The 26,640-nt window shown below is 32.7% G+C and overlaps 1 protein-coding gene across 2 annotated transcripts in view; it reads right to left on the bottom strand.

Annotated features, from left to right (window-relative positions):
• Nucleotides 1–243: 243 nt before the first annotated feature.
• Nucleotides 244–26,640, bottom strand: part of LOC122516502 (box A-binding factor-like) — a 51,290-nt gene continuing 24,893 nt past the window's right edge. For both annotated transcript variants that reach the window (XM_043634364.1, XM_043634365.1), the window contains exons 2-8: nucleotides 24,418–24,781; nucleotides 22,669–23,844; nucleotides 13,697–13,830; nucleotides 13,136–13,477; nucleotides 5,147–5,322; nucleotides 2,618–2,885; nucleotides 244–2,255 (exon numbers count right to left, since the gene is read on the bottom strand). In XM_043634364.1, the coding sequence (XP_043490299.1) occupies nucleotides 1,852–2,255; nucleotides 2,618–2,885; nucleotides 5,147–5,322; nucleotides 13,136–13,477; nucleotides 13,697–13,830; nucleotides 22,669–23,844; nucleotides 24,418–24,761 (2,844 nt within the window). In that variant the 5' untranslated portion in view covers nucleotides 24,762–24,781 and the 3' untranslated portion in view covers nucleotides 244–1,851. The remainder of the gene's footprint in view (nucleotides 2,256–2,617; nucleotides 2,886–5,146; nucleotides 5,323–13,135; nucleotides 13,478–13,696; nucleotides 13,831–22,668; nucleotides 23,845–24,417; nucleotides 24,782–26,640) is intronic.

Below are 26,640 nucleotides of genomic sequence, written 5' to 3'. Positions count from 1 at the left end.
ACTCGCGTTTTAATCGTATAATTTGATTTGCATCGATAAGTTTAATAATATTATTAAATGTTAATTTAATTATCGATAATCATTTATTTAGCGATGATTTGCGATATATTGTTATAACCAATCGTTTAAAAAATCAATTCAAAGTAAATTTAATACTCGTTAAGCTTTTCTTCATTGATGTTTATATCCCTCATCCCATCTTAGAACTTTGGCAAGAACAATTAAGAAAAAAGGACGCTATTAGTTATATCTTTTAAATATACCCTTTTATTTAAAAATAATTGAAATTACCTGATACAACACTCTGAGAAATATATTACGTGAAATATATTAACATGTTTGTTGGTCAGGTAAAATGTATAGAATTTTTTAATGATTCTGTGCGCCCGTCACTACATTAACAAACATCATTTACTATATTCGTTACAAACTATTATTTTATTTATAAAGATTATTGATAGGTTCTTGTACTCTAACAATCGATCGAAGAGAGAAATTTTATGCTTCGTTCTTATATAACGATGACATTACTTCTAATATCTTAAGATAATTATTTTTAAATCTTACGAATAAAAAATAAAGTCAAGAGATAAAATTTGAATGCTTAAACATATTTTTTATAATTATTTACAAAGTTCAAAGACGTCAGAGTCGATTGTATTATCTGTCTCGGAAAGCTGCTTTTTAAACACTCATTTGTTTTTGGTAAAAGAAAGTAATAAAAGGGAAATTTAAAAAAAAAAATTAAAAGTTAAAAGTACAAAGTAGAGAAAATCTGACATTGACTCTGACACATTTCCTATACATATAACACGGATGTCTCGGCTTCTATTTGGCCACTGTTTACAAGGAAAAGAAGAAAAAAAAAGAAAGAAGCGATAACTTTTGCACGCCTTCACGTTATCGTACGTCTCGAAGCTTAAGTTTATTGAACTCTCATCGGATTGATCGAAACGAGATCGACACTTTCATTAAAAAATTTGAGAAAAAACTAATTAAACATTTTTCTGTTTTCGCTTTACTTTTCTTTTCTTGTTTTTTTTTTTTTCTTTTATATACGCTTTTCTAGTTTTCAATAAATGTACATAGAAAAAGACACCAAACTTACATTTCTTAGAATGTAATTTTAATTTGAAATTTTAAAAACAAAATATTATCATGAATTTATTTTTGTTCCAATAAAATCTTTAAAATATGTGCGTAGATACTCTGAAGTTGTTCATAAAAAATATTTTCTCAGCTTCGAAAAAATGAATAATAGTAAAAGTTATAATATATATTTTGGAACAAAATCAAATTCAGACTTATAATGATATTTACAAGAACCTAAATTAACACCATCCAAACCATTATATACACACATTTCTGAGATGCTTAAGTTTAACTTATAATTAGACATACGTTGTAACATTTAACTTGAAATCTAAACTAATATTTTAAAATTGCGAAACATTGTACGGCTCTTTGGCCGTACTTTTCTTTAACAGTATTTATAAAATATATTTTTTTGTCCGATTTAAAAAAAAAAAAATGAAACAAATAACAGAATAACCCACATTAAAATTTGACTATTGCTGAACCTAACGATTTGATTCCTTTTCATCAACTCTCATCAAATTTATAACTGTCTAAAGTCTATATATAACTGTCCTGTTTTTGTTTTTTTAACTTAAATAATCGGTAAAATCAATAACGGAACTACTAGAGTCAAATTTAAAATTATTTACGATAAATAACAACTCATTTGGATGTCTACGAAATCGAGCTTGTCATTTTTATAATGAGCTCCATACATTGAGATTTGTTTTATTCATTTTTGTTTTCAATAATCTCATCAATAATATGAGATTTTTAAGAGGATATCGAAACAACGGTGGGTCTCTCGAGGTGCCCATTGTCCAACATAATCTTACTACCTGCTGAACTGGGGGAGGAATTGCCAAGAGTGACAATATGAGGTGAGGTAAGTTGATGATGATCGGGTGAATGTCCTGCTGACATCATTCCTGGTGAATGAGTTGCACAAGGTGGTGAGGGACACTCGACTTTCGGCGAATGAGTTTCTATGAGCTGCTGATGCTGTTGTTGCTGTTGTTGCTGCTGTTGAGAATTAATCATTTCGTAATAGAGACCGCTAGGTGTTGTTGAGCGATAGGAGACCAAACGATTGCCAGATTGTGGACTACCACTATAAAGAGTATTGGCATATGTCACTTGAGGAATCACTGAGTGGACCATCCTTAAATCAAAGTTGTCTGTGAATTGAAACAAAATTTTTCATTAGTTTATAGACATATACAAATAAATATATATATAAAATCATCAAATTTAGCATATTTTTACGTAACGATAACTGTCCGCTAAACGAATCGTTCCTTTCTCAATTTATTTCTGGAGAAAAAAAGAAGAAAAAATCCATGAAAATTTTGTATACACTTATTCACCTTAACAGTTTGTACTATTTTTTCTTTTACCCGTGAAACGAATGAAAGCAGGTCAGTTATCGTTGTAACTATGCATGTATGCAAATACAATAGGTGCAATCGCGAATAATGTTTACCGTTTGAAAGAGTCAGTTAATCGTGGGAAATGAAACTTGTTTGAAGATAGAACCTACCTGGTTCTTGCTTTAAGTCGTTGCTCGGACATATCCCACGTTTGACGGTAATGGGAGTATCGGACGACTTCATGCCACCACCTTTGGGTTTACGCTTACGAGTCTGAATGCAATTCTTCTTCATCGTTATCGGCCTATTGATACCATGCAGTTTGTAGTAGAGACCACAAGCATTGCAAACTGGCTCGCCCAGAGAATTTCGTCGCCACAATGACGTCATAGTCGTTTGACAATTACTACAAGAGAGCCCTACGCGCCTTGAAGCTGACTGCGGAAAGAAAAAGTTGATTAGTCGATCGAATTATTTGATTTTTCTCTCATTTTTCCTTCATCGAGTTTCATCGAGTTTCGTCGAGTTTCATCGTTGGATACGATAATCCGATAACGAGACACGATTCCAGAAGCAGAGAAAAATTAGAATTGAAATTTCGAGAGAGCAGGATTATTTTCTATCTCAACTAATTCTTATATTAAATTTGTATCCTGCTTTCTGCCATTGATCTTCGTTAATTTAATTAAAAAAAAAAAAGTATCAAGTAAAACAAAACAAACGAAAAAAGAGGGAAAAAAGACCGCTTGCACAATTCCACAAATTATATGCGATACAATACTGAAAGTTTTAACGTATCCTGCAAAATGGAAATTTCATTAAAAATTCTAATATATCGTAATAAAAATCTCAAGTTAAGCAATTTCTGTGCAAGGGACAGACATTCCGCGTTTAAAGTAGGAAAGAAGACGGACCACACCCTCACCTCGTAAAATCACGCACGCGTGCCTTTAAAAACTCAACTATCTAATAAGTTAGAACGAAGGTATTTCTGGTTTTTTTCTTGTTTTTTTTTATTTTTTAATATTTTATTTATCCAATGTTTTAAGAAAATTAACAAAATATGTCATAATGATCTATCGATCGTCAAAACATTTGAAACGGCTAATTGAACAGGCCGCGCGTGATTTCAGGAAGGAGAGTGCTTGTGTACCATGGGTATAGTGGCACCTCGAAGTTACGACGGATTTTCTACGAGAAAGAAATAGTGATTGTGAAAAAGAGAAAGGGAAAAGGACAAGTAAAGATAGAGACAAAGACAAAAACAGAGAAAGAGAGGGAGAGAGAGAGAGAGAGAGAAAGAGAAAGAGAGAGAGAGAGAGAAGATTGACAGACGAATAAGGTAGTGATCTTTTGTCGAAAGAAATAAATAAAAAATAAATATAAAGTCGAGAGATGAAATAACAAGAGATATAATATAAGTAAACTAAATAAAAATAAAAATATAAAGAAAAAGAAAGAAAAAAATCTGAAATGAAGACAGAGGGTGCACAATTGTGATTACATATCAAAAAATAAAGGATCGAGGAAAAGAAGTGAAAAATATATAATAGAATGAAATAAGACAAAATTAGTGATAAATAAGAAATGATTAAAGGAAAATGAGAAAACAAAGAAAAAGAGAGCGACAGAGTGCTGAGTTGGGGGATGACACCTACCAAACGACGGCTCGATTTCTCCTCGAAGGCGCGAGGGGCGCCACTATACCCACAGAAGCCTTTGTAGAATTCGCCCTGATCCGCCACTGAAACAGACAGGAGGTCAAATGTTAGAGGTTGTGTTTCCTTTATTCTTGTCCCGGGAGTACGTGTTGGAAAGCGTACTTTCTTCTTTCTTTTATTTATTCTTTTTTATATTCTTCTCCGTTATTTTTGTTTTGATTATTATTTCTCTCTTTTTTATTTTTTTTTTATTTTAGTCTGCTTTTATCCCTTAGTCAGGAGAAACGAATTGTATGTGAAAGGAAAAGGAGGAAAAAAGGATTTAAACAAAATTCACGATAAGTTGACACGTCGACATTTTTCTTCCTGTTTTAACTGTTCTGTTTTATTATTGTTTTCATTTTTTTTCTTTTTCTTTCTTATTATTATTTTTTGGGTAATGTAGGAGGGTAGGAGGAAGAGAATAATAATGAACGAAAAATGTTGTCCGTCTTCTATATACCACAGGCGAATTTCCACATAGGCTCCTGGACACCACGAGAAGAAGGAAGAACCGAATGCTTTTCTTCTTCTCGTTTTTTTTCGCATCCCCCTCTTTATGATATTCTCACGCACTCTCTTTACCCTCTCTTTTAATTAACTTTCTCTTTTCTAGAGCTGCTATGCTATCGCAATATTTTGCAGCCAACGGTTTGAAAGACACAAAGTAATACTCATAATCGTTCATATTATTAATTATTTTTATCGAGTAATAATATAAATACAATGGTAAAAGAAAACAATTCAAACTTAAAAGCTCCAAAATTCCAAATGACGGAATAAAGTTGTGTTAAAGAAATGCAATGAAAGATAAAAAGGAAATAGAAATCATAGAAAAATATGTTAACGGAAAATTGAAAGTAAAAAAGATGAAAAAAAAAAAAAAAGAATACATCGTTTAGTATTATCCAAATCATCGGCTTGCAAAAATTATCAACCCTTCCGAGTATCGAGATGGATTAAAGGATATGTACCATCTCAGCGGGTCCTCATTCTTACCAGACGACGTGGTTGTTTCACCAGAGGTCGATTCATTCCGTTCATCTTGTGGTAGAGACCGCATGCGTTGCAGAGGTAGTGTCCGGTACCGTCCCTTCGCCATAAAGGTGTGGAAATTGCCCCACAGTTCACGCACTCACGACCCTCCGTAAAGTACTCCGCCTCGATGTTGTGCACTGTGTTGGCATTATTTTGGATTTTGTTTGTTTGTTTGTTTGTTTGCTTGTATTTTTTTTTCATCTTTTCACAATCTTTCCGTTTTTTTTTTTTATTAATTTATAATGTTATTTACTTGTTCGTAGAATTCGTTTCGTTCGTGCCTGTAGAGGAGGAACATGTTTTCAGGAAAGAGGAGATAGGGATTTGCAAACAAAAAAACAGAGAAGGTAAATGAACTTTGCGGGAGTGGCTCGTATATCCACGTAAATATTTTTTTTTCTTTTTACTAGACTAACTGTTTCTTTTTCGAAAAGCAGGCGAATCGATAAATAAATAAATGTGTATATGTGTATGTGTGTTTAACACGGACTTCCGAATTATGAGTTTTACCTGATTTCGTTTTAACTTTATGTTGTTGTAATTTCGCAAGAGAGAGAGAAAGAGAAAGAGAGTGTGTGTTATGCAATGTAACGTACGTGCACCATCGTGTGGCCTCCTTCCACTCTTTTAACTTGGAAACAATAATTGTCCGCGTTCGTCCAAAGTGTTTCTCCTTCTCTCTTTTCCCATTTATACGTGAGCATGAATATGCATACTTCCACGGCGTTTTAATACTCAATGACGTATATAACACGCAGAAGAGAAAAAGAGAGAGAAAATGAGAGAAAGAAACGTGATATTCCACGAGTTCGTTCTATTATCATTTTTGTCTCTCCTTCTTTTTCTTCCGTTATAATAAAAGAGCTAAATGATCAATTGCTACATTTAACAAATTCACATTAAAAAAGTATAGGAAGTTATCGATGAATTTGTTTTTTCCAAGTTTCCCCAGTACTTTTCCTTTAACCTCGAGGCAAAATTTCTACATTCTTTCGACACATTTAAATTCAATGATTTTTTGTTGTTTTTAGAAACTGCGATTCGATTAACGTATTAATAAAACATTCAACTTTTTTATGAAAGAACTTAACGATCCTATGGAAAAAAAATAGTTTGATCAAATTGATCTACAATACCAATTTATCAATAATGTTGGTGAAAAATATAATATTTTCTCGATCAATATGATATCGAATATAAATTATAAAAAATATCAAAGAATGACTGTGGAACAAGAATGACGACTATGAAAATATGAAATAAAGAAGGAAAAAGGGATGTAGGACGCAGGAAGTAGGATATGAGGAAGGGGAGTATATGCGTAGAATGACGGACATGGCTTTATCGGAATTTCCGGTGTTTGCCGATAATAGTTCAGCACCAACTGAAGAATCACCTCGGTGTATACTTCGTTCGTTCAACCAACCAACTCTTTGTTCGTGACTACCTGCATTTTTTTTACACAAATTTAATAGTAGAAATAGTTCGATTGAATTTCTTCGATCGAATCTCACACACACATACACACACACAATGCAAACTCGAATTTTTATATTATTCATAAAAATAATAAATTTTCAATTGAACCAAACACTTTTTTAAATTAAATCAAACATAATTCTTACGTCTCAAAAATATGAAATAAATAATTTCACTTTAACAAGAGGCATGACCAACAAAAATTATTTACACTAGTGATATAAATTGTTCGTATATTCGATGGATCTATAAATTTCCTCTTAATTGATCGCATCGCATGAACTATTTTACGTTTAAACATCGTAGATCATTTTTCTTGGTATTAAAGCGACACACTCCAAGGGAAAAAGAGAAAAAAAGAAAGAAGAGAAAGATCTCACATCTCGTATTATTCGACGAATGAAAGAGACAGAGAGAGAGAGAGAGAGAGAAAGAGAGAGAATAAGAAGAGGACGAAGAGGTCAGTGGACGGTACTCGCACTGACGACAGAAATCTGACTGGAAAGCAATCGGATATCGTGTGTAGGTAAGCAAGAAGTTGCTGACGCTGAACGAGTCCTACGAACTCTACTAACTCTCGGTCTGCATACTCTGACAGACTTGAAGCTGGTGTGCTGAGCTCTGATAGAATCGAATTGCGTTCTCGCGCCTTTATGACGCCACCTTGACCCACAAATAACAAACCTAATGAGCCAATAAACTCATCACATCCCTGAAAGCAAAATCAACATTTTTCTAAAATCAAACAATGTAATACGAAATTGTTTCATTTCAATTAGATATTTTCTAATTTTATTTATTTGTTTATCCGTTTTATACCTATACATTAATTTGTTATAGCATTAAAATCACAAATTTATGCATTTTTTTATTGTTCATTTTATCATAAGTAATATAATTGTTACTTGGTATCTATAAAATTGTTCACGCTAGTATAAGTAATATCTTAATTTTCATACAAAGAAAAATTGAATTATAAAAAATTAATATTAAAATCAATGAAGCATATAACATTGTTTTTTTTTTTTTTATCAAAAATTTATTGTTTTAATTAATATTTTATTACATTTAAGAAAAAACGACGACGTTGAGAAGAACTAATTGTAAGAAATAAATGACAAGAAGAAGAAAAAGAAGACGAAGACTAAGACGAAGAAGAAAAAGAAAAAGAATAAGAAGGATGAGAAGGTTTGTATCAAGTTACCATTGCCATGGCGAAACAACGACGAAGAGGTCAGAGGACACGAGAATCTCCTGAAGAAGATAGAGGCAAAATCGGACTGGGAAGCCATTGGATATTATATAAGCAGCATGAACTAGCTGACACAGTGGATTAAACGATCCCTTCTCCTTTTCCTTTTCTCCTTCCTCTCTCCTTTCTCTCTCTTTCTCTTATTTTTTTATTCTTACTCCAAAGGAAAACGTACAAACTTATAGTCAAGTTGCACACCCACGTTTATGCGACACCATTGATAACCTTGATTTTTTTTCTCTTTCTCATTCTAAACATTCTCTTTTTGCGTTTAATAAAAAAGAAATTTTAACACGTTGACCCATAAGGGATTACAGTGGTCATCAGTGATCAGAACGTTTCAAATGTTTAAATAATTGAAACAAAATGAATAACGACAATTAACAAATGTTGAACGTCATAGCTAATTAGAGAATACTATAGACATAAAAAATGCACTATTCAACAATGAAAAATCTTCACGAAAACATTATGTCTTGTATTAAAAAAATTAAATACGGTGTATTATTTTCTTGTGCTTTCTCGAGAACATAATGCAAATCTGACTTGACAATCAACGTATTAACAATTACTACTTCTTCATAATTAATAAGTCAAAAAAATTTCATTAATTTTCATAATCTTTCCTACCGATCACAATTTTTGATCTCCAAGTGGAAAATAAATATATCGTTTGAATATTTATAAGTTAGCTGAACAGCTGAAGCTTTAGGAGAAAAGCAAGTGGTTTGTTAATTTGAGCTTGGCCACGTGCAGGGCTCCTTCAGGATGATGCACGATGGTACGTTAACACACAAGCACACATCTAAACGCAAATGTACACACAAACTTATACAAATTTCGATCGAAGGAGAAAAGAGAGAAAAAAGAAATTAGTAGGAGGATGACTGGAAGCTTCTTCTTCTCCTTCTCTCTTCTCTAGGTGGATGTCTGCTTGCGGTTAAACTTAAATCGAAAGATTCGACCACGTACAGAACACTCAAGTAGGCTGCTGCTAGCGGTATGTTAGAAGTGTCTCTAGTCTCTCGCTTCTGGCTTTTTGAACGTATACTCTCTCACTTTCTTTCTCTTTCTTTCTTTCAATTGCGGCATGTGTAACCACAGAGACTCGAAACACCCTAAAGAAAAATCACTTAAAGCTTTCTAATGTCTCCCTCACCCTCTCTCTCTCTCCCCTCTCTCTTTTTCTTTCGTTCTTACTATCCTCCACCTCGAAAACTTGATTCTACGTGCGTTCTGCGAAAGAAACCAAAAACAACACCCCATGGTTCTTTGCATTAAATATATGGAGACAGAACCGTGCTGACCTTGAAACTGTCAAAGCTAAACCAACTAAATTAATATAGGGTTGACAACTAAGTGATTTTGTTGATAGATTATTATTAAAATAACCGCACTTACTTATAGTTGCCAACCCAATATATCGATGATTTCTAATTAAACGATTTCATCAAATAAACGTAACCGAACGATACGAATCTTGCGGTGTAGTTACTTTGAAGTTTATCCCCTCAGTGTGACTCCTTCTTAAAGTGGAAAGTAAAAAAAATGAAGAAATGAAGAAGTCAAAAGCACTTGACAGAGAAGCATGGGAACGATGTCGGGAAAATTTCACTTGGCGAACAAATTGACTAGCTGGGTGGAGAAAAATATGTACGAAACGAAAAAATACATTTTACTTCAACGTCTTTACCCTTTTCTTTTTATTTCTTTTTAATACCGAAGATTTCATCATCGGTTCAGAAATAAAGAAATCGACCTCTGTGAACTCGTTCGATTCTTATGTTTTTCTCTCTCTCTCTTTTTCTTTAATACGGTGATATCAGAATAAAAATAAGTAATTATTATAGCTGAGAATATATATGAAGGAAATTAGGGTATTAACTCAATTTATCGCGTTTAATTTTATCTCTCGAATTGAAATGATCAAAATTCTCTCTCCAACGATCGTGTAATTTACTCGTACGATTCGCACTTTAATCTTCATAATTTTAAAAGAAAAAAAAGAAAAAAAATATCCCATCATTTAACTTTCATCGTCGAATGATTTAACGATTATCAATAACGATTAATAACGTATACCTAAACATTTAATTAAACGTAAAAAGAATAAAAAATATAATCTTGTTTTTTTTTTATTCAAAACCAGGAACGAACGTATATATTTTGTTTGAATTTTTTTGTTTTGTTTGATTAGTTTATACAATAGGATCAAATCTTTATACATTCTGCGATGAAAAAAAATTAATTTATTAAAAAGAAAGTAAAAAAAAAACAATAACACCATTATGTTTTGCGACATCATAAAAGTACCAGTCACAGCCGATTAGATATTTTAGGTGTTACACGATGCTTTGGAAACGTATATAATATATCAAAAATTATCGCAAACAGTCGCGTGTCCGCGACTAGATACAGCCCTATCGTTACCTCTTATATCGTCTGTAGACACAACTAGATTAGGTAGGAAACGTTTTACCTAGGTCAGGGTCGAACCAATGACTGGCCTCAATATATTGTATTTAAGTTCTTAGGTATTCTTTAGAGAGTCTGACGTCATCGACAAGAGTTTGACTCATCAGGTGTGTGTCGTGTGAAAATGATGATTAGACATTTATCCTGATCGGTATATTTTTCATGCAACTTCTAATGACTTTATTTTTTTAAATACGAATGCAAATATAAAGGATTAAAATGATAAGGATTAAAATCATTTAATAATCGATCCAATAATCCAATATATTATTATTTTGAGGTAATAATAAACAATTTTTTGAAAATCGTTTCAAAATCGACACAGAATTTCTCAATTTTTTTTTTTCGAAAAGCATGAAAAAAAACTAAATAAAAATTTGTGTTTGTATCGTGATGACGGACCAACTACAACTGAACCGAAACACAGATAAATGTGTTTTTTTTTCGGGTTTATCTCGGAGAGGTCTCGATAAAAACCTCCGAGTAAATCTTTACCAATATATCCGTTCGTTCGACTTGGAGAAAGAAAGATAGAATGAAAAAATAGTGTTTCTATAAGAAGAATATACAACCATGTGATCATATATCGAAGAAGATATAAGAAATAAAGAAAAGGTAAAAGAAAGTTGAAAATTTTCATCCTCTCATTTAGAGTTTATTTAGTGAGTCAGAAAAATTAGTTGTAACGATGAGAATATTGGAACAACCACCCTAGTAACGGTCGATTTCAACCCACCAAGACAGAAAAAATTGGAAAACATCGTATCCTTTCCTTTCCTTCTACCACTCACCTAATTTACGAGCTTTGAAACACGACACTTTTCACGATTTTCAAATAATTTAACGTTCATTTTTCTTCTCTTCGCGTGTATCATTCTAAATGTAAAGAAATACGGAAAATATTTTTTTGTTTGTTAAATGAAAAGAAATAAGATAAATCACAACTCACAAATCATGCTAACGATCCCATACATAAAAACTGTACTATGTTTCTTAATGATTATTGACGCTAATTGCAGAATTTATTAAACCCAAATATTTTTTTAATATCAATTTAACACTCGTTTCGTTATAATATAAAATAATAGTTAATATAATAATAAAATTCTTTACCGAAATACACGTTGATAGGATTCTATTTGATGCCGGTACGAAAATGTAAAAGGAAGGCGCTTACGATGACAGAAATATCGGAATAAAAAAAGAATAAGAGAAAGAAAGGCCGCAGAGTTTTTCCTGTCAAACGAAGCCGCCCGAACTTTTCTTTCGCCGAAGTTACCTAAAACTGCGAGTAGGTAGAACGACCCTACCGATGTCACCAATACTGGTATATATATATTTATGTATATATATAGAAGGAGAAACTTAAAAAATGACCTGCCCTTTTAACTCAAACTCGGTTCTCATTTCAGTCTGCATTGTGACCTAACGTTTTCGAATAGTGTTAAATCTTTGATGTCGGCGTGAAAATTGGCCAAACACTCTAAGCCCACACACAACGCCTATATTTTTTTCCTCAAAATTCGATTCGTTTACAAATGTCATCAATTTTATATCTTTATTTCCTTTTAATTTATATTTACGTTTCTTTCTGTATTCTTTTTTTTTATTATTTTTTTTTTATTTTAAATACAGAAAAAAACATGGAAACAAAAAATTGTTTATCAACAATTTATCGACGAAACGGTAAAAATGTAAAAATTGCAATATTCGTTAATCTTTTTCGTGAGAATATGCAAAATTAATCGTGTTCATCGATTTCATTTTGTTACGGAATACGAAAGAAACAAAGATAAATATATTGTTACCATAATCACGATTTTTCTACGAACGGAATTTCGTTGCATTTAATAATTCAGTTTTTTCATACGTTTCTCTCGTACCCGTATAATAAATTTCAAGAATTTGTTATTAAAAAAGAAACGTATAAGTTAATTTGATTCAACAAAAATATTATTTTTTTTTTTTAAATGAGATTAAAAATATTCGAAAAATTCTAACCTGATCTGATGAATAATTACGAGAATCGTTAATTAATAAATATTTCAATATCAGCAAAGTATTTAAGCTAAAAGAAATTTAATTTAATTCTTCGTTTAATATGTGCAACATTCCAAAAGATACTAATAGCTAAACTTTACGTCAATTAAAATTCGTTTTAAAACCTTTTAACAATGTTCATCAAACGTTATTTGAATTTAAGCTCTTGCTCGTTTAGAAAAAGGCTAACTATAAATTTCCTTTCATAATTACACTATAATCCACGATATTTATCTATACTAACAATTTGCCAGCTTTTTTCATTATTTAATTCCTTATTCATGCGGTAATAATGAGCCATGGAAAGGTGGAAACTTAAGAAACTTAGGAAAGTACTTTCGAAAACTCGAAAACTTAGGAAAATACGTCAAGGGATTAAACATATTTCAAAGGTTTCAAATGATTTTAAATCGATTAAATATTATTCCGTTAACCTGTAAATTGAAAGAGAGAAAAAAAGCATACTACGGAATCTCGATAATATATATATATGTATATACATACGATATATTATATAAATAAAATATATAAATATATCAAATAATAAAACAATATATTATTTTTATATAAAAAATTATTGAATAAATGTTTCTTTTTTATCGACAAAAAAAAATGAAAATCAAATCGTATCGAACGATAATTACGAATGATCGAGATTCCGTTAAAAAAACAAACAAATAGTAATAAAAAAATGGATAACTCACTCGCAGAGAGGCTGGCCGCAGCACTGAGTTGATTATGCGTGGTCGTCGATAGGGGATTGGCAGTTTGTCTTCTCGAGGGTGCGCCGTATTGAGACGTCAGAGAAACATCGTTCGATGGCGAGACATACGTCCAGGTTGTCGCGTCACCACCACCAACATTCCCCGTATTATTTCCCGTAGTCGTTTGTTGAGACGAGTATGGCGGCGAATATCCACGAAAACTCGATCTTCCTCCAAAAGGTTGCGAGAAAGCAGGTAAAGCTTGATGAGTCACCGTTGGAGAAGATTTGCTGCTACCATAATCTTCTCCGAGCGATGGCAAAGTTGTACTAAGTCCTGTTACTACAAAATAAAATAATATTTATTTGAACTATCCCCCCCCCCTATAGTGTACCCTATAACAAATATCTACCTTTCATATATTTACAAATAGATTTAATTATAATGTTTTAATTATCTTCATACTATTGGAAATACAAATTTAAAGAAATGATCTATCTTGAAATTTTTTTCTCATTTATACAATATTTAAAAAAAGAAATAATAATAAATGTTTCTTACCTTGAGTGTTCCACAACTGTGGAGAAGTCGAAAGTTCCGTTGGACTATTCGTTATGTATGACAAATTATAACTGGGGGTTCCTGTACCAGTACCAATCGTCCCTACGCCAGCCATCGTACGATACAACGACGAACTGTAACACGAGAAGTTGGAATATCTATCAGTCTCTATCCTCTAACGCTTAAAATCGTAGTATTATTTTCTTTTTCTTCGTTTGTTTAATCTGTCTAAAAGTATCTATATATGATCGAACGCCCCTACCCAAGGGAATTTGTAAACTCGTCGAATGCGCCTGCGTATCGATTGATTCAAGATCTGGATCGTATCGTTCTCTCTATTTCACGAGCGTGTTTTATATCATATGTATTACATACTAATTATTAGGCCGTTTCAAATTAATCATCTAATTGTAAAACAATATTAAGTCCTGAGTTAAATTTCAATTTAAAAAAAATAACATATTTTTTAGACATTAATCAATCTAAAAAATACCTACCTAAATGAAGAGAAAACAAAAAATTCATTTTTCTAACAAGACTATCGCATAATTGACAAATAGAAATATAATCATTAAAATCATCTATTAGAAAAAACGACAAAAAAATGTACAAAATTATAAAATAACTCAACTCAAAGTAAAAACTCAAGATCTTCTCTAGCGTAAAAGGTAAACATTACCGGAAGTATTCCTTCGCGGGAGCCCGGAAACACAGCTTACTGCACTTTCTTTCGAGACTTACATTAGATGCGGGCACGTGCCCGATACGGAACGCGATTTTACTCTTTTTTTTTTCTTCCCTTCCCTTTTCTCCACCGATCCCTATCGCTATCCGTCTAACCCCTCTTTGTCGTTCCATCTAACTCTCCTCTTTCCTTCTATCTTGATGACCCCCATAAGCAGAACTAGTTGGCAGCAGGTCGAACGACACAACTACTCCATTAACATTTAACCATGTACTCTCTTTCTCTCTCTTTCTGTCTCTTATTTTCTTGTACCCATACTTGCACATAAGTTTTCCTTAGCCAACTATGGATAAAAAAGACAGAAAAAGAGATTAGGGGAGGGAGAAAAGAAAACAGAGTGGGGGGTCTTCTTTGCTACCTGATTTTCTGCAGAAATGCAGAAAACCTAATAGTTCGGTTAAACTTTTGAATTTTTTAAAATAAAGGTTAGTTCTGTTTGTATATATATATATATGTATACCTGAGAAAATTGTTAAAACACTTTCACGAGGATCCCAATAAGTGGATCACTATCGATCCTTTCTGTCTACCTCACCTAAAGCATCTTTGAAACTTATCTGAATGCTCAGAAAACCCGAAAAAGCAGGGTAATTCCTCAGACGACCTCCCGAAGGGTTTTCTATCCCTTGCTACTACAGTTCTTTCTACGTCTTTACCTTCAACGTTTCAACTTAGGAATGCATCTATGACTCACCGCTTACTTTTTACTTACTTCTCAGGAATTTGTTACAAAACTATCGCGAACGCGTTAAAAGTCGTCTCAAAGTGACCACCTACCCCTCGACTAAGTGTCGATTTTCCATATACCACTTTCTACTCGATAACAACATCGACTCCTTTAAATATTTTCTACTTTTTCAAAAAAAGGAACTCCCTGTGCTCTTCCTTCAAAACAATTCGACGAAGTACTAAAAACACGAAAAACGATAACGTGACTTATATTCGAAAAAACATTCTGTATTCATTTAAACATACATTTCTTCTACAAAATATTTACATAAATACATAATGAAACTTCTAACGTAGTCAAAAACACAAAATAAAGTAAAACAAATTTAAAAAAGATTTACATAATTTTATAAAGAAAAATACAAAAAGAAAAATATATATATTTTATATATTATATAATATTCACCATATATATATATATATATAAAACAAAAATGTTATAGTTCTAAAATGATAACATTATAAAAATATATATATATATAGAAACGATATAAGACAAACCAAATATCAAATGATCGATACGCAAATCACAATGTGCCATATCAATAAAGAGTTAAGACAAAAATTGCTCAAATCCAACGTGACTCGTTCCCTTCCCATTGCACATCCTCGAAAGTTTCTAAGTACTTTATCTTCATCTCGCTATTTAGACTCTTTTAAAGCAAGCAAGGTAACGTCTTACCGTCAAACAAACGCGAAACAAGCGCAAGCGTACGCACGTGAAGATGTCAATACGGACACGACCTTGAGGAGCCATAAAACGTCGCGAGCACGTTTCGGTACATCGATACGTGCCTTAAACTGTCTTTTCAACTTTTCGATCCCAACGATGTGATTTTCTTTTCTTTCTTTTTTTCTTATATATATATTTTTTTTTCTTTCTGCATTTCATTTCAATCAATTAGCAACGACGCAATTTTTATTCGATTTTTAATCGACAACTTTTTACGTAAAATGTAAATTAATATTCGATTAAACGAATAAAAAAATAAAAGCAATTCAATCTTCGCGATAATAACAAATCAAAATCAAGATTGAGTATTGTAATTGAATCAATTATATGACTACTCTTATATATATAAAATATAATAAAAATAGGAATGATACCCCACAAAAGACAGGATTTTCAATGATTGTCAATTGAATGAGGCTTGTGCTACTATTGGCTGATAAAACATGAATGCATGCCGATGCAAAGTGGTATAGAATGAATGGAAGATGTCATTAACGGTACCAATTGTCTCGGAAATTGTACGGAAAAGAAAAAAAAGAAAGAAAAAAAAGAGAAAGAGAGAGAGAGCGTAAGAAAAGAAATACATATATAAAAAGAAAACCTACTCGAAGAGTACGCGATTGCAAGCAGCTTGTAAAGTACCGCACCGAAAAGAGGAAGCAGAAGTCTTTAGCAAGAACCGAGCACGCGTGCCTTCTGTCTAAACGTTCGCGGGTGCGATTATTTTAACTTACAGCGTCGCTTGCCAGTGCAACGATGCGAACGAAACACTACGACGGCTAATGCGTTTCCTCGATGCAAACCAATGCCGGAAAAAAGGAGTTCCCTTCTTTTGACGTGAACAGTTAAGTTTCCCTTTTTATTCTTTCTGTCTGTCTGTCTGTCTGTCTGCCTGCCTGCCTGCCTGTCTGTCTATCTATCTCTCTCTATCTATCTATCTACCTCTCAATAAATTTGCACCGATTTTTATTGCAAAGCTTTACTTTACAAAATTACAACTGATTAAAAAAAAACAGAAGGGGTGAAAATAGTTAGTCACTCGAGAAAGCACATATTTTCCCCCGCTTTTTTTCTCAATGAATCGCATCGATTTTCATGTAAATTTCGATTCTTCCAAATTAAAAACAAAAAAGGGTTGGATACTCTTCGAATTGTTTTCTCAATTAATTAACACTATAATAATATAAAATGAATAGAAATAATAATATAAATAAATAGAATAAAAAATGTAAATAATATAAATATAAATGAATAGAATAAAATAAAAGATGCCTCCCCCGGAGGGAAGTAGTTTTGTTAGTTTTTTCACGTGAATGTAGAATATTTTATGTTAATATCGATGTATAGAAAAAAAAAGAAAAGAAATAATAAAAAAATTAAAGCAATAAGAGAAATGGTACCATATAAATTTCTAATGCGTATATGACTACATTAATTATCTGCATACTTGTTTACGCGTGGGTGGACTCAATGGCATGATATATCAAGTTACTTCTAAGTATTTCTATAATACGTTCATATCGAAACACATAATCATGATTTCCTTTTCCATTCGTTTTCATTTGAAGTAAGAGTTGGGAACAACAATTCTAAATTATCTTTCCTTTCCTTTTTTTTCTCTTTTTAAAAATAATTTTTATTTTTAAAACGAAGGACAATTAAAATGTTATCAAGTAAAAGAAAGATGTGAAACGTGTCGTAATTATTATTAAAAAAATTTTTCACATCTGTTTATATTGTTACATCGTCGAGATCGAAATTTTTTCTCTTTGATCACGTAGCAGTTAGTAGAAAGAAAAAAAAAATAAAAGAAAATAAAAGAATAAGAGAAACAGAGAAAGAAAGAGAGAGAGAGAGAGAGAACACGTAGGTCTCTTTTCACTCCAAAGGAATGCAGATTTCGCGAAATCCAATATACGATACTTGTGATGATGATAGGGTTAGAGCCCTACTCAACTCCTCGTATTATCTGAATTCACCGACCTGATAAGGAACTTCTCACGATACCCTTCAAATGTAAGTATGGAAAGGTAAGAAAAAATATATAAAAAAAAAAAACTCTTTATGGGGAGAAGGAAAAAAAAAATAAAAATATATAAATATAAAAAAAAGAGAAGATCTATGCACATTTAAGTTTATACGTGGTATATATAAATATGATATTTGTTTTGTAGGTAAAAGGTTCTTTCTAATGTTTGTTCAGTTTCGATAACGATTAGGAAGCTCAGAAAGAAGCAAGCATTCGATCGATGGTTGCCTGCTTCACTAAACGTTTCCGGTCGTGTAACAAATATAAGAAAGAAAACATAGAAAATCAAATAGGATCGATAATATTTGAAACATGTGATAAACATTGGTATTAAGGGCACATAAATTTGAATGCATAAATGTATAAATATGTACAAGTATAAATAAAAAATTTCAATTGGTAGACATATTCTTTTTTATTTTTTTTTTTTTTTTAAAAAAAAAGTTATTAGCATATCGTCGATACATTAGAGATTCATGAATTGATACGATAATTAATTAAAATTCATTAAACAAAGCTGTCTAAAAGGTACTTATTTTTCCACGAATTATTAAATGTTTACTTTGATTAGCCTATCATTCGTTTTTAATTTTGGTAAATTTTTCAGAACTGTAATAGATTACTCCAGGAGCTTGTTTACGATCGCGATATTGTCGCAACCTTTATCGTTATAATATAGTTACGATGTTTTCATGAATATCCAAGAGATTCGGAAAGAAAATTTCAAGAAATATTTGAAAGACACTTGATCGATGAATCCAATGAAGAAGACGAAAAAACATTTTAAAAAATAAAAGAAAACAATCGAAACGATCCGAACGAAATTATCGATCTATTTACCATGAACGTATCACGCGATTAATTATAATTAATCGTAATCGTTTTAACGCGAATTCGCGCCAATTCCATGCAGATACTGATTTATCGCGTCTATTTTAAACGATCTCGAAAGAAAGCTTTCGCGAGATTAACGAACGTTTAATTATACTTTTAACTCTCAACATAAAACAAAACAAACTTATATATATACCATTCGAAATATGTGTAAACATATATATATATACGACTGAAAAGATAATGATAAAATAAATAAAAAGTTAATGATTCTTGAATAAATAAATAAAATTCGCGCAAAAAAATAGGACTCACTGCATTTTCCATCGACGAACATAAATGACGTGTATTGCTTCTCTATCTTCTTCCCTCTTTTTTTTTCTCTTTCACTATCACGAGAAGTAATAAGGAAAATGAAGAAAAGAAAAAGGGATCGTAAAGAAAAAATAAATAAACACAAAATAGAAGGAAGGAAAGAAATTCTCTGGATCAAAGGGGTAGCCGATCAAAATAAATACAATCGATATATATATATATATATAAATATATACCCAAGAAAGAAGTAGAAAAACAAAGGAAAAGAAAAAATCAAAGAAAATAGCTTATGCGAACGTAGAAATGATAGGATAAACGTTCCTCCTGTATCACTCGACGAGTGGACAAGAACTGAGCGGAATCTAACCTGGTGTGTAGCACGAAACGTCGCTACAATGACGTTGGAGGACCTCGAAGAAGAAGGTGGTCAGGATTTCTCCTCCTGCGGTATACTCTTCTGACTCTTACTCACTCTTACTCACTCACTAGCTCTCTCTTCCTCTCTCTCTCTCTCTCTCTCTCTCTTTCTTTCTTTTCCGTTCTTCTGCCTGTCTCTCTTTTTCTCATTTTCTTTCCTCCCGCTCAACCTATCTCTCTCTCCTTCTCTCAGTTTCTCTCTCTTTCTCTCTCTGGCGGCTCTCCCTTTGAGTATCACCACCGACTACCAGCCGTTCTTTCCCCTCTACTCGAGCCTCCCCCTCTCTAAACGCCACTAACACAAAGCTACAACACCCTACTCAACCATCTTCCTGCCCCTATCATCGTTAACCAAGCTTCTCCCACTACTCCCATACACCAAACAAACATCATTAACACTATTCTCTTTTCCTCTCGTATCCTCTCATCGCCTCTTTTTCTTCGTTTTACCGTGCGCATCCTCTTCGTCTGACACGATACAGAGAATGCAAGGTCGGCCAGAGGAAAAGGAGGAAAGAGGGATGTCGTACATTGTGGTAGTAGAGGTGGAGGTGGAGGTGGAGGTGGAGGTGGAGGTTACAATCGAACCTATCGATAATTTCAACGTGTCGAATATCTTATGTATACATATATATATATATATATTTATCTTTCTATAGAATATTTATTTATAAATAATAGTAAAAGATAATTTTTTTTAAATATTTGTTCTTATTTTTTTTTAAATTAATAAAAACGTACATTCGCGGGCGTAAATTCAAACGTAAGTATATACATATATATATATATAAATAAAATAAATAAAAAAAGTATTTATATGTAAAAGTTAGTGAATAAATTGAAAAAAAAAAATCATAAATAAATATAAACTGTACAAATGTATTCTCTGTTGTTTTTTTTTTCATTGTATCAAGATAAATTGAATCAGATCGAAACCTAACTTCAAACTACATAAAAAGAACAAGAGAAGAAAAGATAAGCTTTAAAGGGAAGTATCGTTTGAAAAGAAATAAAATTCAACATAAAGGGAAATAAGATGTTCGACTTCACGCACGCGCGCTTTCAACTCGTGCCATTTCCGCCACTGGCACGTGCCCTTAAGAATGGCCACATGCAAAGCCATAAATGACTGGTCATTATTATTTTCAATTTTCTGGCTACCTAGAACCCGCATCTCTTTTTTCCTGTTATAGTACAAAAATAAAGTTTATCTGTCCCGTTTTCTCTATTGTTATTCAAATAAATGTCAAATACAATATTTTTCTCTAATGTTTTTGGATAGCGATGAATAATGAACGGATTCAAATTTTTAATGATACATATATTTAAGTAAGTTCAATTTTTCGTTAATAAAAGCATATTAAATTTATGATTCAGCTTGAATATATTTATGTAAAAAAATATATCCACATATATCTAATATATATATTAAATATATTAGAATTCCCAGTAAGCAAGACATTGTTGGCCAGCGGCGGATTATACACTTTGCGATGAATCACAGCAAACATCTCTCGAAGAGAGGCACAACCGATCGTCTCGTTCTGTTGTGACCCATATATTCAACAAGTTAGACTTTGATGTTTATCGAAGACTTTGTTCTTTCAGGAGACTGAATCATATATTAATATGATGCTTTTGTTACCGAGATATTCAATATACTCTTGGATATACGTATATATATATAAAATCCTTGAGAAAGAGAATCATTTTAAAATAAAGTGATTCATTTGAAATACCATAATGATTACTTGGTTGTAATAGTCAAATTCAAAAATGGTGGACCAGTCAGTCATATAAACGAAGTATGTTGAATGAATGAATCAAATAGCACGAAGACGAACAAATATATATAATGTATATAAAATAAGTATTATACATATACGTCTTTCTGTATGGTAGTCTGATGAAAATGATCACGGTCGTCCGGTCTCTTTTCTTCTCTCTATTTCTTTTCTAAGAATCAAAAGGGGAGACATGCGATACAATCGGCAAATCATTAAGATCAGTCGATAAACTTTCTTATCGGATTCTTATATCAAAGTTAGAGTGGTAAAATCAAATGAAAATGAAAGTCACCGGTGTGCAAAAAGGTTCAATAAATTTCTAATTAGTTATAACATCTACGATCCTTTTTGATACTAACTCAATCTACCATACAATCTAAATAATACATTTTCTCAAAATTGAAATAATATTTATATATATTTACCGATAACCAGCACCGAAGAACATATTTTGAAAAAAAAAAAACTGACGACAAAAAATGGATAGTATGTTTTATAAGAATTTTTGTGCATTTTATTTTGAAAATAACCAAATGATAAGTACGAAAATATAAATAGAAAGACAGAGAGGCTTGTGTCCATTGTGAATCAACAAACAGAATACGATGAGGTCTTTCTAAGCTTTTATAAGAATTGTTATCCTAGGACGAAGTAGCCATATAGTTTTACATCTTTGGTTTTACTTTGTTTGCGGCTTCGTATCGGCTACATCACATAAGACCCTTTTCGATCGGTTATATTTCCAGCAAGCCCTTCAGTCGGTATATAAATATTTTTGCGTTCGGTAAACGTCGTAATACTTGCACAGCTTTATACACACACGTATATATAGTATATACACGTATGTGTATACATGATACTTACTCAATACCCTAACCAACGTGAGCTTTAATCATACTGAACACTTTTAAACGATCGCCCACGACGTTGCGACAAAAGAGAAATTAAACTGTCCCTGTGGTATATTTTTTCTCCGTTTATTTGTCCGATCAAATCTTACGAAAGATAAAATCAAAAAATCGAGAAAGAAAGAGACGAGGAGGGATCCTTTTTGTTAGAAAATAATGCAAACAATGTGAAAGAAAAAAATATCTATAAATGTATAAAAGAATTTGAAAGTAACATTAGTATTAATGAGCCATAAATCAGGCATCGTCCTTAGTCATTATTCCCTCGGACTTCTTAAGCAATATTTCTTTTGATTCAAATCATCCAGACACTTTCGTATCGAGGAAAAAAGAACTGGCGTCAACGAACCCGATGACTCACATTGCCGATTATATCGAGTCGTCCGAAGCGACGGTTAACCATAAGAGAAGAAAAATACATAGAAAAAAAATTAAAGAAATTGGAAAGTTTAAAATATTTAATGGCTAGACTTACCTCGAGAGGCTACCACCCGGTGAATGTGGCGTTGATGATCCATGATCGTGTTCTTGATGATGATGTCCAGTAGGAGCTGTGTGATGACTGTAGAGAGATTCCATGTAAAGTTGATCAGTAACACGATCGGTATCCTGAAGGTTACCGTGATTAGCTTGTACAGAGGTGGGAGGCTGCATTGCAGTAAGATGCGTGAAAGATTGTAATCTTCCTTGATCAGCCGGACTGAAGGCACTAGGTCCATCAGACGAGGAGTGTCGATGTGGCGAAGAAAGATGATCCTCGTGTGGACTACGACTGGAACCTGGCGAGCCTCTCGTCCTAATCGGCGGCGAATTACCATCGGTAACCCCACCACTCGCATTCGTTACAGCGCCTCCTGCACGAATTTGATGTTGAAGATAGGGATCGTTCGGTAGTACATCCTCCATATGATGAGCACTCGCGTGATGATGATGTTGCTGTTGTTGCTGATGAAGATGATGAGACGTAGCGTTACCATTTCCATTATTGGCACCAGTACCGTTAGAACCGAGATTTGGAAAAAGCACACCCAGACTAAAATCCCGCGCACTTCTCGAAATACCACCGACTCTATCAACTTCTTCCTCGTTTTCCTGATGGTGTTGTTGTTGATCTTCCAAATGACGATGAGAACCGTGTTGTTGTTGTTGCTGATGAATTTCGGATAATTGATGATGGTGCTGTTGTTGTTGTTGCTGCTGTTGCTGCTGCTGCTGCTGCTGTTGCTGTTGTTGTTGTTGCTGCTGTTGCTGTTGTTGTTGCTGTTGTTGTTGATGATGATGATGATGATGATGATGATGATGGGGATGATCCGTAGCACTCGGTGAAAGCGTTTCTCCACCGTAACGATGCATCGTGGAGTGAGGCATGTGACTGGCAGTACGAGTTCCTTCACTAGGGACGGAGACCTCCGTTGAATGCCGGCTATCCCCTCCTTCGGGAATTGGGGCTTCGCTTTGCCCGAGCTGAACGTACTGCGTTTGCTGTTGCTGCTGCTCTTGCGCCTGTTGATGTTGGTGGAGGTGATGATGGTGGTGGTGGTGGTGGTGACGTTGGTGGTGGGAGTGAGCGACTCGTTGCTGTTGTTCCTGCTCCTCCTTCTCTTCAATGTCACCGCCCCCAAATCGTGGCGAACCCTCTTCTAAATAGCCTCTATATTTTATTATATAAGGGTTGAAAATAAGTAAATTACTTTTTAAAAGAATCTTCGCGTAAAAAATTAATCAATTAATATTTATATTAATTCCTAATATACATTTATGTTTATATCTATAAAATTTATTAATTTCTTTTTCTTCATTATAAATCGATAATTAATAATTAAGAAATGAATACAAAGTTACGAAATCTAACAGCAAATTCGAAATAGAATTTATTCCGAGCTCGAAATATCGATAATATGAAAATGATTTTCATAGATCACAACGATGATCAGTCTCGATCGTTTCTTCGTACTCATCGATTCTCCGATAAAACGGATTCTTTATCGATATGACCATCGAGCTTTATCTATTTAGTACACTTATGAAACGTAACTCATGCTGATATCGATGTAATTCCACTCGTGTTTCTTTCTTGCAATTTTTACGAGATTTCTTTCAATAAATCAAAGCGCGAATAAAAGGAAATCCATGTGTAATATAAATCAATAAGAATATTCTAAATAAAATAAAATCATCTATTTGTTGATTAAAAATATAAAACAAATTTGATCAGCATATTTACCTTTCATGAATAATATGATCTTCTTGATAACTAAGTTGATGAAGGGTATAATTAGAATTCCGATCATCCTGATGAGTGGTAGAAACACTCAAGGCGATCACTTCTGTTCCGGTTGGTTCTAGCATGACGCCATTTTCGATTTCTGAGTGACCCGCCTCTAGCACGCCCACATCATCCCCGCCTTCCTGTTTGACAATAAACCCAATCTCTTGCTGTTGTTTTCGTTGTTGTTGAAGAATTCCTTGATTAACCATCTCGTCTTTTATCGTTAAACTACCTCCTTCAGTTTCGAGACTTACATCCTCCACGACGGCTTCTCTCACCGTCTGAGAGTTGTGCTCCATCGTTCCATGCACGAAATCAACTAATACAGACCAATATAACCGATCTTATAAAATCTGATTATAATATATTTTCGTAACTAATTTTATATATAAATATATATATCAGAAATTGTTTAACAATGAATAAGATTCATACTCATATAAATACTGCATTTTTAATCGTTATCAAAGAATGGAATAAATAATTCATATAAAATATAAAAATACCAATAATTTAAAGAACGATTATCAAAACAATGTTTACTCGACGACATTCACTTCAGATATGATAAAATAAGAAAAAGAATTATAGGTAAACATTAAAAAAACGTTAACGTTTTTCAAAGTCAACTGTAGAAATAATGTCATGTGTAGGTGTATATATTTATTATAACTGAGAAGGGGTATAGAAATAAATTAATAAAAAAAGTTCGTTCAAACGAGTGGACACATCAGGGTTGACACAGAGAAACTGTTGCTATCCGGTATGTTACAAAAATAACCACGGGTTGCCTTATCTCTTTCTCTGTCTCTCACTCTTTCTTTCTCCCTTTTGCTCTGTGTTCTACCAATGATGACACTCACGCACTCACGCACTTGTACCATTGCGAATAAGTGGACATAATCACACGTATAAAAACAAATATGTACGTGCATATTTGTGTGTGCGCAAGCGCGTGTGTGTGTATGTGAAAGAGAGAGAGAGAGAGAGAGAGAGAGAGAGAGAGAGAAAGACAGAGATAGAAAGAGAGAAAAGAGAAGAAGTAAAATGTAATATGAACACGAACGAACGTTTAGCAAACGATTCTCCTTCTCTCTCTTTTTTTGTTTTCTCTCTCTTCTCGTTGATAAAAATATTATTTTTAATCATCAAGGGTCAAGTTATGGCAGGACCACCGAGCATAGGCCACGTCAATGATCCTAATGTCGAATTGCACTCTTTCTCAATCGAATGACTTGAAAATCTCGTATAACAAGAGATAATTTTTGAAATAAAATAAGTCATATAATTAATTTTTGTTTTCTTTCATAATTATTTGACATTGATGGAACGAGAATGATTTTTTGTTTCTTATTATTAATTTTTTTAATAAATTATTTTATTCAAATGAAATTGATAGTTACGTGTTGTATCGATGTTTCAATCGTTTAACATTGAGTCGACCTTATTGACATTACCTAATCGAATTGGAGAGGTCAGGCTCGGTGAGATTATCTCCACCCATACGGTGGTTTGAGACGAATTCTATCAAAAAACATATTTTTTAGTAAAAGATCCAAGTACGAATCATACCATTGGATAATGCGAGCGTGTTTTTTTTACAGAGCCATTAATTTAAGTATCTATTTATTTACGTATTTATACGTATATATTATTTATATTATTTTTATAAATAATGTTATGGATTTCCCATGCATACAAGATTATTCTATAATTGTTCATTTTACATATTTAATTTATTTACGAGGATCATATATTTGAAAAAATTACAAATTTATTTATACAAATGTTTATACTTGTCTATCACAAATTACCTATACCTACGTTTACCTATACCTATCTTTATTTACGAGGATCATATATTTGAAAAAATTACAAATTTATTTATAAAAATGTTTATATTTGTCTATCACAAATTACCTATACCTGCACGTATTAAATATCTAAATATACATATGAAATAATAAATTGAATACAAAATGTGGTATATATATATATGTATTAAGAAAAGTTCGTAACCCAAACAGTGAAATTTACATCGGTTCTTTATCTTACTGGAGAGTCCATTGTTGGTTTAAAACCGACAAGAAGATGCCGAGCCGCGACCCCGATTAATCATTCGATGAAGAAAATATACGCGTCAGCTATGGACACTTGCGCATCCACTGAAAATGATCT

This window comes from Polistes fuscatus, unplaced genomic scaffold (assembly GCF_010416935.1).
Source record: "Polistes fuscatus isolate 324 unplaced genomic scaffold, CU_Pfus_HIC Scaffold2, whole genome shotgun sequence".
NCBI lineage: Eukaryota > Metazoa > Arthropoda > Insecta > Hymenoptera > Vespidae > Polistes > Polistes fuscatus.
Note: the sequence above shows the minus strand (reverse complement) of the source record. Positions and strands in the feature narration are given on the sequence as shown.